The sequence below is a fragment of the Silurus meridionalis genome, chromosome 6 (assembly GCF_014805685.1).
Source record: "Silurus meridionalis isolate SWU-2019-XX chromosome 6, ASM1480568v1, whole genome shotgun sequence".
Lineage (NCBI taxonomy): Eukaryota > Metazoa > Chordata > Actinopteri > Siluriformes > Siluridae > Silurus > Silurus meridionalis.
Genome location: NC_060889.1, coordinates 18017977 through 18031738, shown reverse-complemented (window position 1 = coordinate 18031738; position 13762 = coordinate 18017977). Strand labels below are relative to the sequence as shown.

The following is a 13762-nucleotide window of genomic DNA, read 5'->3' as shown; positions in this document are numbered from 1 at the left end:
AACCCCCCCCCCACAGTGATTGTATGATTCCCACCATCCTGTCTTGTAGCTTATGGTAGTCATTATTTCCTTATGCTTTACTGCAATTTTTATTTAATCAATATGTGAACACAACACTTCATATTTTGCCTAGCAGCAAGACAGAACAATTTCCTCAGATCAACTGAAGTTAATCTTCTGCCATCCGCTGTTGTCCAGGTCCAAAAAGTTGTTTATTTAATTGATTTTATTTTTCATTTGAGTGAACGCTCGAATCGGGAGTGTATCCATGCAGAATAGAAGGTTATCTATTTGAAGGGTCACTTCTGTTACTGTCCCCTCAAGTCATGGGGAAAATTGGGAACCTGCTAAGGCAAATGAAGAAAGGAACAAACGAAATGGTAGAAGAAGCGAAGGCTTTTTTGAGGGTTTTATGGTTGTCAATGTAGAAAGTTAATTCTGAAGTATGTTTAAGCATGTTATGATGACTTCCATGCTGTGTATTATGTGTAGAACTGTTTATTTCCTTTTCTTCCTTTTCTTTTACTTTATTGTCGGTATTGAGAACTGCATAAAGCATCCGAATTTTCAATACACTACACTTTTGCTTGGTCCTGTAAAGGCAGACTGTTAAATGATGTGTGACTTCAGTTGTAGATCATTTGAATTCACTCACTCTCTCACTCACGTGCACACGCACGTGCGCACACACACACACACACACACACACACACACACACACACACACACACACACACAGCAGTATGAACTGAATACAGCCTTGATTACTCTTTGTTAGGTTCATAATAGCAGCAGTTGCATTGCACATGGAGTTCTTTAGTAAATGTGAATAATTAAACATTTTGGGTTTTTTTTCTTTCTGGTATAACAGATCAGAAATCTTGACATTTCTGTTAAAATGCGACACACATGGAAGAAAAATCAAAGATGAAAAATGAGTTACTACTTAAGTTAGTGTTTCCAGCATAATTTGTATTATTGGTGAATTCATTCAGATGGACTTACAGTTTACAGTCTTGCCACAAGAGGCAGCAGTTATTGTTCCTTTACTGCTGCTTGTTTGATCATAGATGGATTTTATTTAATGGGGAATGAGTAAGAAAAAAAATATAATATATAGAGAGTTTTTTTTTTTTTTTTGACTGTGTTCAGTTGTAATACTGAATGGGGGAAAAGGTTTAGTTCTTCAGTTTGAGAATTCTTGCTGATGTCCATGACTCAGCTATCATTTCATCCTGTGGGGCTTAAAGTAACAATATGTTCTATGTTCTATTAAGGTTTCATCAAATATTAAGGAAAAAATATTGCAGGAAAAAATAATGGGAGTTTGGGAGGTGAAGATTCATGTTCAGGCTGGAATTTGCAGGTCGCTTCTTATTTCAGTGTCATAACAAAAGTGTGAGCTATGTGACCATTTCATACCAAGGGACTGGACTCTAAATATAGCGTATTCATTATTTACTTAATACATCTGAATGCCCCAAAAACTAAGTTGTTGTAGGGAACTGTGTACTGTATTGTGTATGATATTTTTGGACTGTTTTAATGGTAAAGATTATTTTCTTGTTTAATAGCGTTAACCTTATAATGGTTCATTCCAAAATTTGTAAAACTTTCATTTTTTTTTTTTTTTTTATGAATTTCTGAATTTCCCAGTTTTAAGTGTGTGTGTGTGTGTGTGTGTGTGTGTGTGTGTGTGTGTGTGTGTGTGTGTGTGTACAGTTCTCTCCAGCAGGTGACCTGATCTTAGAGGTTTACTTGGAAAGGAAGGAACTGGAAAACTGCTGTTTAATCAAGGTGTGTGAATGTGTGTGTTTAAGACAAATTAAAGAAGGTAATAAAAGAAGTCATTCATTTAATTCTGTGAGTAATTTTGTTTTATCAGCAGCAGAAGAGATTTGCAGGTAATTGACTTCTGGAAATGCAGAATTCAGCTAAATGTGTGTGTGGGTGGACAGGGGGATACATGTTTAGATTTTATTGGGCGCCATATGTTCTTGCAGGGATAGGAATATCTATCCAATTTTACCTTCTGGGGACATTTGGCTATGACAAGTGTAAAAAGCTGTCTTCTCTTTCATTCATTAATTTTGAGTAATTACTTTATCCTGGTTAGGGTCATGTTGGGTCAATCGCCTATTCTGGGACCAGTGGGTGTGATGTGAATACATTCTGGTTGGGATGCCAGTCTATCACAAAGCATGATGCATATACTGTACATGTCCAAACTAGTGCCCATTTAGCATTCAATACAGCTACTGTACATGTTTTTGGGATGAGGTAGGAAATCAGAGAACACTGGGAAAACCCACAAGAACATCAAGCAAATATGCCAAACTCCACCCAGGATTCTGAGATCGAACCGGAGACTCTGGAACTCTGAGAAGGCAATGCTACCTACTGCACCAATTCACAAAAGAAAAATTATCTTTTAGTTTAAATTATTTTTGAGGTTTAGGTGTATGTTTGGTGTGTATGGTGTGTGTTTGTTCGAGCGGGAGATATGTCGCGTCTATTCCATTCTGTTTAAAGCAATTTAAGATGGCAAATATATAATTGGACATCATGTGATGATTGCATCGTTGTGTCAGGTCTCTCCCACCATGTGCGCTGATGAGCTGACTGACATCCCTCTGGAGATGAAAGGCATACTGACAGGCCAGCATGACCTCTGGACCACGTTTGAGGTTATTGAGACTGGAGAACTGGGTATGATACGTTTACAGCAGCTCCGATTCTTTCTTAACACCATATTACTTACAACCTCTTAAAGAGAAGGAACATACAGTATGTCAGCACACCGCTGTCTAGCAGCTGTAACGCTGCAGGTTGCATGAGTGCTCAGCCAGTTTATTAGTACCATTTCCTCTTGGTTAAAAAACTATTAACTGGCCCTGATGGGATTGGGACTATAAGGAAAAGAGGCGGTTCAGACTTGCCAGTAGCAGCCACCATGTTACCCCCTTTTGCAAATTAGAACTGGATAATAGATCTATTTTGCACTTGAGTGTGTTTTCTAATCAGACTCAGATTGGATGAGGATAATTGCAAATTTGCACTGCGTAATTATGTGCACATGGAGGCCAAATAAAAAAAAAACAGCATTTTAATTTGTAATAGATTTTTTATTTTTTATTTTTTTTTAATAATGGAATTTGCTGATGACATTTTAGGATTTGATTTAACTGATATAAAAGGGAAAAAAAAAAAAAACACCACAGTAAAGAAATACATTTTGTGGTAGATCAATTGGAAGAGATACCACCCACTAACGTGACCGTAAAAAAGGACCCAAAAACACAACAGCACATTAATATAAAAAAGTGAGAACCAAAAACACAACAGCAAAATCATAAGTGCCATTTCAACGCAAAGAGCAAATTTGGAATTTAGTCAAGATAACAAAAAACAAAATTTACATAATACGAAGTTGCTTTAAGGGTACAGACCTGCTAACTTTCTTTTGCCAACCCTTATCTTCAAGCACATATGGATATGATTGTCAGGTGTCCACATACATTTGGCCATATAGCATAAAAAAACAGATTCCTATTTAGGACTGGGTTACCATTCTGTTTATTGGCACAGTGGGGAAAGAAAAAGGATTTGCGTATGCATCTATATAATATGGTAGAATTCAATGCAGGTACATAAACAAGCATTTGAAGATTATGGGTCCTGCTCAAGGGCTCCACAGTAGCAGTGTTGGTTTTTCTGCAACTTGAACTTTCAATTACCTTTTTTTTTTTTTTCTGACTCTTGAGCCACTGAGACTTCAATAAATGTGTCTCACTTTATTTTACTTGTGTGTGTGTGTCTCTTAGAACGCCCATTACACTACAAAGAGAAGATTCTGGAGCAGGTTTTAGAGTGGAGCACGCTAGAGGATCCCAGCTCAGCTTTCCTGCTCATTAAAAAATTTCATGGATCTAAGACATCCCGTTCCAACTCTGGTAGTGCATCTTTACCTCTTTCAAGCATAAGGGACCGTCGCCACTTTTAGCCGAGTGCGAATCTTTTCCCCGATTCTTCTTCTCCACCGTAGTAAAATATCATTTCTGCATGCAGCTTTATTGCAGGATCGGATCCCATCAACTCGGGCATCTTTTCTACAATTTAACATCATGTTCAGTGCTACATGATCCAATTTCCTCTCTACTATTAAGTGAAACCTTTCACTACATTACAGCCAGGCTCATTTAAACGGTTGCTTTCGGCCATCCTGCAGCTCTTCCAAACATTAGTAATAACACTGAGGAACACATGCACACTATTACGTTCTGTTCTGTAGTCTATTACCAAACTACGCTGAAAGTAATGCAAAGTGTTTTATCTATAGAGTAATAGCACTTTACCAAACAATATTATTGAATCAATTTCCTGTGGACTTCTAATGATAGAATGATTGGCAGAGCGATTTGCACATAGTTACTTTCACATTCAGGGAAATACGGTACATATCAAACACGCATTCTAATCAATTTAGTCACTGTTTAATTACAATTATGTCTGTCCGTAGATCTTATTTTGTGTGTGTGTGTTTCTGTCTGTCTGTTTGTCTTTCAGAAGGCCAAATGGACTTCACTAAAGGAGAGCAGCTGAAGTTTAAAGATGGCTCCAGCAAACTGCTTTCTGGGAACAAATTTCAGGACAAATACTTTGTACTGCGGGATAAGAAGCTTCTGCTATATAAAGATGCAAAAGTATAAATTCTTTCTTTCATCTAACCCTCCCTCCCTCACTCTCACTCATTCCCTTCTACCCTCTCTTATACATTCATTTCCTCTGTCCCTCCCTCTGTCCCTTAGAGACCTTCTTCCTCCCTCTGTCCCTTAGACACACTTTTCCTCCCTCTGTCCCTTAGATACACTCTTCCTCCCTCTGTCCCTTAGATACACTCTTCCTCCCTCTGTCCCTTAGATACACTCTTCCTCCCTCTATCACTTAGATACACTCTTCCTCCCTCTGTCTCTTAGATACACTCTTCCTCCCTCTGTCCCTTAGATACACTCTTCCTCCCTCTGTCCCTTAGACACACTCTTCCTCCCTCTGTCCCTTAGACACACTCTTTCTCCCTCTGTCCCTTAGACACTCTTTCTCCCTCTGTCCCTTAGACACACTCTTTCTCCCTCTGTCCCTTAGACACACTTTTTCTCCCTCGGTCCCTTATACACACTCTTCCTCCCTCTGTCCCTTATACACTCTTCCTCCCCTGTCCCTTAGATACCCTCTTCATCCCTCTGTCCCTTAGATACCCTCTTCCTCCCTCTGTCCCTTAGACACTCACTTCCTTACTAACTCACTTTATGTAATCGCTCCATCTCCCCTCCTTTCTCCACGAGACACTAATTTTCACACTCACACCTTTTCTCCCTCACTTCCTCCCTTGCTCACTCTTTTCCTCCCTCCCTCCCTTGCTCACTCTCTCCTCCCTCCCTCCCTCCCTCCCTTGCTCACTCTCTCCTCCCTTGCTCACGCTCTCTCTCTCTCCCTTGCTCACTCTATCCCTCCTCCTCTTTTCCTCTCTTGTTCACTCTTGTCCTCCCTTCCTCCCTTGCTATCTCTTTCCTCCCTTTGTCCCTTCCATGCTCACTCTTTTCCTCCATCCCACCCTCCCTCCCTCACCTTACTCACTCTATCCCACCCTCCCTCCCTCACCTTACTCACTCTATCCCACCCTCCCTCCCTCACCTTACTCACTCTATCCCACCCTCCCTCCCTCACCTTACTCACTCTATCCCACCCTCCCTCCCTCACCTTACTCACTCTATCCCACCCTCCCTCCTCACCTTACTCACTCTTACCTCCATCCATCCCTTAGAAACTCACTCATTCTCTCACTTACTTACGCCTTCAATTGCTTTTTCACTCACTATCTCCAGTAGTCTTTTACACCACCCTCCCTTTCTCCATTCACTTATTCAATTGCTCACTCACTCATTCAAACACATGGTCTGTCTGTTTCACTCTGTTTCCTCTCTGACCTACTGACTTACCCACTTACTTGCACTCTTTTATTCTCTTATTTCTTTCCTTCCTTTTTCTGTATAAAGCTTTGTTTATTGTGTCTCTCTCTCTCTCTCTCTCTCTCTCGCTCTCGCTCTCTTTTTAATTATCACCTTATTGCAGTCTGGATCCAGGCAGATCAGGTTGATGGAGTGCTTAGTGCCTGTAGCAGTGTTGCAGTACCTCAGTTTGATTGTGATCACAATCAGCAGCTTCACTTCCTCCTCTGTTTGCCTGGAGAATCGCCGTTCTGACTCTTCTGATTCCCATACATTAGTACCAGCAGTGTTCGCAGTCCCCAAGTTCAGTTAGTGATTAAAAGTAAGATGAAATTAGCTGCACCGTACTGGTTGGTTTGCCTGCTTGTGGCATCTTGTTAAAGGTGAAATAACACATTGATTTCTCCCTTTTGAAATGAGGTGCAAAGCTGTGTCATTTGCTTGGAATGAACAAGGTGATTAAAACAGTTCTGCATTTTGTAAATTGTACTTTGTATCTCTCTGTGTTTTTTGTTTTGCGCTGTTCTGGTTTGTTCTCCCTTTGGGGCACGTAGAGCTCGAGCTGACACAAGGACGTGCAGGGAGTGCAATGTTTGTTAATAATTGATATTTGAAGGAAGGAAGTGTTTGTGTGTGGGTGTTGGGAGGCAGGTAGAGACATTTTAAAAGTAGGCTGTTCTCTTCTTAATTAGTATAATATGTCAGAATGTTCTCCTAATTACTGAGTAAAGAAGGGTGCAAATCAGCTGTGAAGCAGAAATTTAATTGATATTCTGATGCTTTTGTTGTTCAAGTTTCTCGAGCAAACGAGTGGGCAAAAGGTTTCCGTGTGTGTAAGCGAGAGATTTCATTTTTTTTTTATCATTGTGCTCCTCTCTGTCTGGGGTCTGTTGTTCATTAATGTGAAATACATACCTTCTGGGCAACATTACAGTGTTGTTGGCATATGCTAGTTTAAACAAGGCCCTTGGGCTTGTTACTGCTGTATATAGGATAGTAGTGTTATTTTCCTTATTTCAAACAAATGAACACACACATTATATATATATATATATATATATATATATATATATATATATATAAATCTCTGGGATAGCACCGCTAAGTCAGTCATGCCGAAGTATAAGTCTCATTAAATTACAGCTCTTGTCACAGTGATGGTTTGGGAAAATATGACTGTGTCATTTTCCCTGCCATCTCCTCAAGCAAAGATGGTTTTATTTTCTACCAGGTATAATCAACAAAGCAGGCTAGAGCCAAATCAAATTATGGCCAAATTATATAACGGCACATCGTTGTATGCGAAGTTCACATGGCGCATGAGGGTAGATGTTATGAATCACATTTCTGACATTTTGGGGTCAAATTATCGTGATGATAATCTCACATGTAATCCTTTTTCCTCAGAGTTCTAAACCAGAGAGAGAGGTTCCTGTGGAGTCGGTGAAATGCTACCTTGGGATAAGAAAAAAGCTGAAACCAACTAGCAAGTGAGAATTTTTATTTATTTATTAATTTGTTTTACACATTCTTATTAATTAATTTCTAATAATCACTGTAAAATTTGTAATAAATAATTAGCAGTGATTATTTGATAAATTATTTGGTAAAATTGGGAAAATGAATGGGGCCTAATAGTCAAAATGACTTTTGCCATTCTGAAACACACATTAACGTTTCTGAAAATCTGATTGATTAAGATCGATACAAAATAATTTTTGCCTGAGCCTCTGTCCTCATTAATATCACTTGGAGACCATAGCTGTCTCAGATGCTTATGCCAAAGATTAGTTTTTAGTAATTAGTAATTTCTACCCCAGAGAAAGGATTTGTGAGGCTCCCAAAAAAACAAAAAAAAACAACAAAAAACCCTTCACATTTAAATCTCACAATAGCAGAACTGATCAAATGTAATTGGGTTTTAACACATACAAATGATCCATTTTGTCCTCTCCCGCTGGGAACACTGCAGCACTCGATTTATTTTTATTCCAATCATTTTATTTTCACCAGTTATAGTTTTCATAAATTTGTCTACCAAAGTTCGCTGATAACAGTGTGTCTGGAATTATAATGATACCGCGTTCGTATAGGATGGAGGAAAGACAGATGCAACTGAACGAAGATGGAGAGATTAAAGGGAATATTGATCCAAGGCACACTGAGTGGAGTTAAAGAAAGGGTCACAGAGAGAAAGACAGCTGAAAGTGAAAGCACGGTGCGTTTTCAAGCAGCAGTGATTCACAGATTCACAAGAATAAGGCTGCTTGAAACATGATAAAAGACAGGAAGCTGTGTGAAAGAAATGTTGTCCATCAAGTACAAGAGGCAACAGAGAACTTCTATCCAAAAGGCAGTTCAGGTTCAAATTTGTCTTCAAATGTAAAGAGGGTTTTTTTGTGTGTGTGTTTATTTATTTTTTTTGCATACTAAAAGCCACTGGTTATCTTTAAATCACATTATGTTGTGCTTATGAGCGTCATCTCTGTTTTCACTTTGTTCCTGAGGGGAAAGTTTCTCTGAAACAACCGACCTACTCGAAAGTGGAACCAAGTTGGCATTTTGTGACACCAAGTCAACAAAATCGTACAAGTTAAACAAAGAAGGAGTGCGCAAGGTTGTATGATCTGTACTCCCTGCGTGCCCTGTCTGTCGGCTAGAAAGCGCAAAGTGCTTTTATACACAGCATATCACAGCCTTTCTGTACATTTCGAATCCATTAGTATCATGTGCTGAAATATTGCCAAAGAGCATGGAGGCCTTCCTTTAGCCAAAGCTTTTATTCCTCCCACCAGCTCTTTAAACCGCATTTAGGCCACAGTAAAGGAAGCTAAGCTGAATTTTACGGTTGCTTAGTGCTTAAGCAATCCTCTGGGGGTCAAGTTCTGTGACTGTTGGAAAGAGTTGAGAATAGACTTAAATCGATATGTGGGCCTTAGTGAAATGCTGGGAGGGTAAAGGTTTATGTGTTATTTTCTAGCGTGCTCTTTTTCTCTCTCACTCACTCTGTAATTCTCAACAGTTGGGGTTTCACAGTTTACACGCAAAAACAGCAATGGTAAGAGCAATTAACTTTGGTCTAATAGAATAGTCAATAAGACAAACCTAGATGCCTTGGTGTACTGTATGTTGTGCTTTTAATATTATATGTGTACATTGCGCATTGAATAAGATTTCCAGAAGCATTTGCTCTTTTGGAAAGCCATAAATAAATACTAGAAATATGAAGTTAATGTCTGATCATGTATTCCATGAAGGTATTTCTGCTGTGAGGGAAAAGATTCACAGTTGGACTGGGTTACTGCTATTATCATGAGTAAGGTGAGTGCCTTTAGAGATTCAATCACTACTATGGAAAATATGTTCACACTTTTTTTTTTTTGTTGTTGCCTCCATGCAGACTTAAGTGACCAAAATCCAGTAGTTTTTCAGTGAAGCAGTTTTCGTTCTGTGAAGAGAAAGAAGGGGGGGCGCTAGGCGGGATTGGTACATGAATAAAGAGACAGTTTTGAGGTCATTCTCTGGCTACATAAATCACATTATCCTGAAAAGTCTTTTTGCAGAAATAAGGTCATGGAGACTGCCACAATTGCAGCAGCTCCATCACGCTCTTCTCTCCACAGCTGAGTGCAGCTACTGACCAAAGGCCTGACTCAGCTCAGCATGCATTAATAATAGAAACAGAGGGCACACACTGGCACAGGGGCGAGCAAAGATTTAGACGTTTCCCTCTTTCTGTACTCTAGTGGTTCTGTTTTATCAGGCTTACTCAGTTCTCTTAACTTTATTGAAAGCTTTTGTGCTTTTTCTTTGTCCCAAAGTAGCAATGCAGCATTAAAAAATAAAAAGCTTTTAATCACTTTCTAGGGAGAGTACAGTGGATTTCTGGTAAAGGATGGTTTAAGATGGTGAGACAGGAAGAAGAAGACAGAAGGAGGATAAGATGTGCTTAATGATTTTTTTTTTCATACTTTTTTAAGCACATCTGTTTTGTGTGTGCTGGAGCAAACCCAGCAAGTAGATTAATTGATACTCTCAGACTCTCTTACTCTATTTCTCAAACTCACAGTCCCTGCGGTATGGTTCCCATAGCAATAGGAACAGTAGATGGGTAAGAGTACAGGTAGACGAGTCCCTCTGTTGCTAAAATGAGGATGAATGTGCCAAGAAGAGGATCAGAGGCCGCTGAGTCACACAGAAAAGTACGAGCTGTCTCTGTTAGCAGAAGGAGGGCGTGCCGGTCGCTCATGTAGCAGTGCAAAATGTTCCAGCACATTTGTTCTGACATCATTAAGGTTTAAAGTTGTTGTGTTGTTTTTTCTTCTTCTTCTTTTTTCTTTTCCTGTTTAAATATATAGAGTTTGGAATGTTTAGTATTCTATGTGTTCAGTGGTAAGTTTAACATTCTCCATAATCATGTTGTGCAGTTGTTACTACATAACACAAGGACACACACATGCTCAATTATGCAGTTTTTCTGTGTTTATATGAAATGATGAACTATTTAAGCATGTCTGTAGTAATTTCCAGGTTATAATACAGTCCATAAAATGTAGATATGAAGTCTATTATTATATGGCAACAATTTCAGAGATGCACCTGTAATAATAACAATACACACCTCTCTATGTAAAACTAATGCCACTCGAATAGGGCTGTAGTCAGTCTTTATATTTGCCACCTATCTAAACTGCTGTATTAAGAACTTGACCCAAAATGTCTGACTTGAAGAGAAGGTACAGCGAGTGCTTCTAGACAGCATGCTGAACCAGAGTGATGAGCAAATATTTGCGAGCTCCACCAAGCCTGTAATGTTTTCCAGTTCTCTGTTAAGCCACAGCAGATGAGGGAGAGACCGACTATGAATAAGCTGTGGAGCATCTGCTGCTGTAGGATTAAGCACAGAAATTCTTTCACCTTTCACCTGTTTTTGCCTCAGCAAATAGTCAAGCGAGTTATGACTCATTAATCACCACTGTAGCTCCAATTAAATAGGTTATTTAACTTTGATTATCAAAGACATTATTTCAGAACTCACTGTAATTGCTGCACATTCCCCGTAATTTGCTTGGTTTGCACCTGCTGATGGTGTCGCCAAAAATTATAAAATGGCTGTGCTGTGCTGTGTATAAAGACAAAAAAATGACCCCCCCCCAAAAAAATAAAAAAATAAAAAATAAAATAAAATAAAATAAAATAAAAAACACACACAAACAAATTTCTACAAGAATTATGGTATCAAACATCCAATCAGAGTGTGGTTTGACAATGCGAGGTGCATGAAATGGCATGAAATTGCCAATTTTCAAGGTCAACGAGACACCAGAACGTTGTCACTGTTTTTATATCTTTGAGAATGGACACTTTAAAGTAAAGCCATCAAACACTGAACCTTTTAGTATTCTCCCTACACTTACATGGCTTATTTGATGAGATGGAAAAAAAAGGAGTTGAGAGGACTAATGGAAAGTATGACAATGAAAAGAATGCTTCCCTCAATCATATTGTGTTAAAGAAAAGTAAAGTTAATTAATAAGCTTAGATGTGACAATCCAGTACCTTTTTTCTTTATGTTAACAGCCCAGCTTAAAGGCGAAAATTCAGCCAGATCGACTCATATTAATCTTTGATATATGAAGTTAATTTCTTTTATCTACAAGGTCTATTTTTACTATGTAACGTACTCAAGCTATAAATGTAACTTTTGTGCTATAACTTTTTTGTTTTGTTTATTTGTATAGTATCAAGAATACTTATGGCCTACATGCAAAGCAACAAGCAAATCCTGTGATCAACAGAGCAGCAGAGAGCATGCATCTGCTCGCCTGGGTACAGAGATTGAAGCAGCCAAAAACAGCAAGGAGGTCAGGATCAAACAACCTCCACGCTGGCTTAAAGTCTGTAGAGTTCTAGGGTTCATTCTATTATATTAAAGCTTATATTTAGTTGCTGAAATTGCTACATTGTTTTTCCCATGTATCTACATAGCATAATGAAAAGGGTCCCCAAGATTGGCATCAGCCATGATCATTCTCTCCACTTTCATTCACAGGACAACAGGATAGTCCCCCTGAATGTCAGTTCTGACAAGATGAAGTCAAAGAACTTAAGTGACTCTGATGCTTTGAACAGAATGGCAATGCTGGAGGACTGTTTACCGTATAAAACCCAAAAAGCGGATTCAATACAGGGACCGCATTTGGCCCCCGGTGGACCGTATCCAAGAGACAAAATGGTTGTCGAAGGATCCCTGCAGACTCGATGCAGACCTGTACCTCATCAGGATTCTGCTAACTACACCAAATCTCAGCAGAAAAAAACATTGATTGGATGCAGCACAGGACAAATGCCTCAGAGTCTTCTCGATGAACTGAGCACAGTTCTTAACCAAACAGGACGTATACCCAGAGGAGAAAGCTGAGAGCTCACAAAAAAAAAAAAAAAGGCTAGAATGAAGAGGCGGAAAAGTCTTGCAAGTGGTATTGCGGAGGTTGAAAGAGCAAATGACTCTTTCAACCTCCAGAAGACCTCTAGAAAAGCAAAACAAAGCTGTACGTAATGTAAAATTTATATAGTGTGCAGTCTACATGGTGCACACCAAAGCTTTTCTCTTAGACCTTCACTAACCTTAAAAGAACATCTAACTGCTACCTTCCAGCCAGTACTATTGTACAGTGGTGTTCTGAAAGCAAGACAAGTAAGTGTATGTAATGTAAAGTGCTCTGGTATAGATTTCTGGGCCAAACATCAGTAGGAATGTGTGGGTGTTTATGCCTCAGAGTGTATAGACTTCACATTCAACTTTGACCACAGTATAAAACTAGCTTGCTGTCTATGGATCACCTGCAGCACACCAGATAAAGGATGATAATTAGTAAAGCACGGAGTCTATTATGCAAAATGAAAACAAAATGAAAATCACACACAGGTGAGAAATTTTAGACTAATTTTAGACAGGTTCTCTAGAAGAATGCAAGGCAACTATTTCAATTCTGCTTGATTTTTCAGTATTTAATTTCAGTGCTTTAATTGAGGTCTAGTGGAGGTCAGTTCACACAGTTTTTTTTTACGTCAAAACACTGACCAATTTAAAGTTTGTTTTATATATAGAAAGTATTTAGAATGAATGTGGCCTTTTATAGCGGGGGGAAAAAGTCCATTTCCTCCAGTGTTTACATTTCCTAAACTGTCAACAGAAGCATGCCCTTTTCTTTTGTAATATCCCAGGAGTCCAAGTCACCTAGCGCCGTTAAATAATGAATCTTTTCCTGAGTGGGTCTACGTAGGCTGCTTTTTTGTTGTTGTTGTCCAGTTTGCTTTAAATATTAACATTTTATTATGCATTATGTAGCTTCTGCCTTTATTTCATGTTCTTTTGAAAACATTCCCAATGTGCACTTTTGACTTTTTTTGAAAAACGTGCAAAATATGTATAAATAAATGATACTAAAAGTTAGTGTTTCTATTAAAGGTGATCAAAAAAAACAGTCACACCCCTTTACATGTTATACTCCCCATCCTATTCAAACCACACCTAACAGATCCGCTTTTGTTTTTAGACACATTTTTAACGTGCCTAAATAGCAGCTGCCCACACCTCTTTTTAGTTAGAAATATTGTTAGAATTAATTAGCACAGTTATGCAGAGACACCTTGAGCACAGCCAGATGTCAAGGTCCTGAGGAACAAAGAAATGTGCCACCTCTATGTTCCTATCATGCAACTGATTATAGGGGTGTAACAGAAATATGGTTTTA

At 38.8% G+C, this 13762-nt stretch overlaps 1 protein-coding gene across 1 annotated transcript in view; it reads left to right on the top strand.

Moving 5' to 3' along the window:
• The window catches only part of arap2 (ArfGAP with RhoGAP domain, ankyrin repeat and PH domain 2), a 74872-nt gene extending 61411 nt beyond the window's left edge, over positions 1-13461 (top strand). The window contains 9 exon segments of the mRNA XM_046851240.1: positions 1723-1797; positions 2592-2709; positions 3825-3953; positions 4567-4703; positions 7413-7495; positions 9028-9063; positions 9263-9326; positions 11747-11869; positions 12058-13461. Coding sequence (XP_046707196.1) covers positions 1723-1797; positions 2592-2709; positions 3825-3953; positions 4567-4703; positions 7413-7495; positions 9028-9063; positions 9263-9326; positions 11747-11869; positions 12058-12426 — 1134 coding nt within the window. The 3' untranslated portion in view covers positions 12427-13461.
• The last annotated feature ends 301 nt before the right edge of the window (positions 13462-13762 follow it).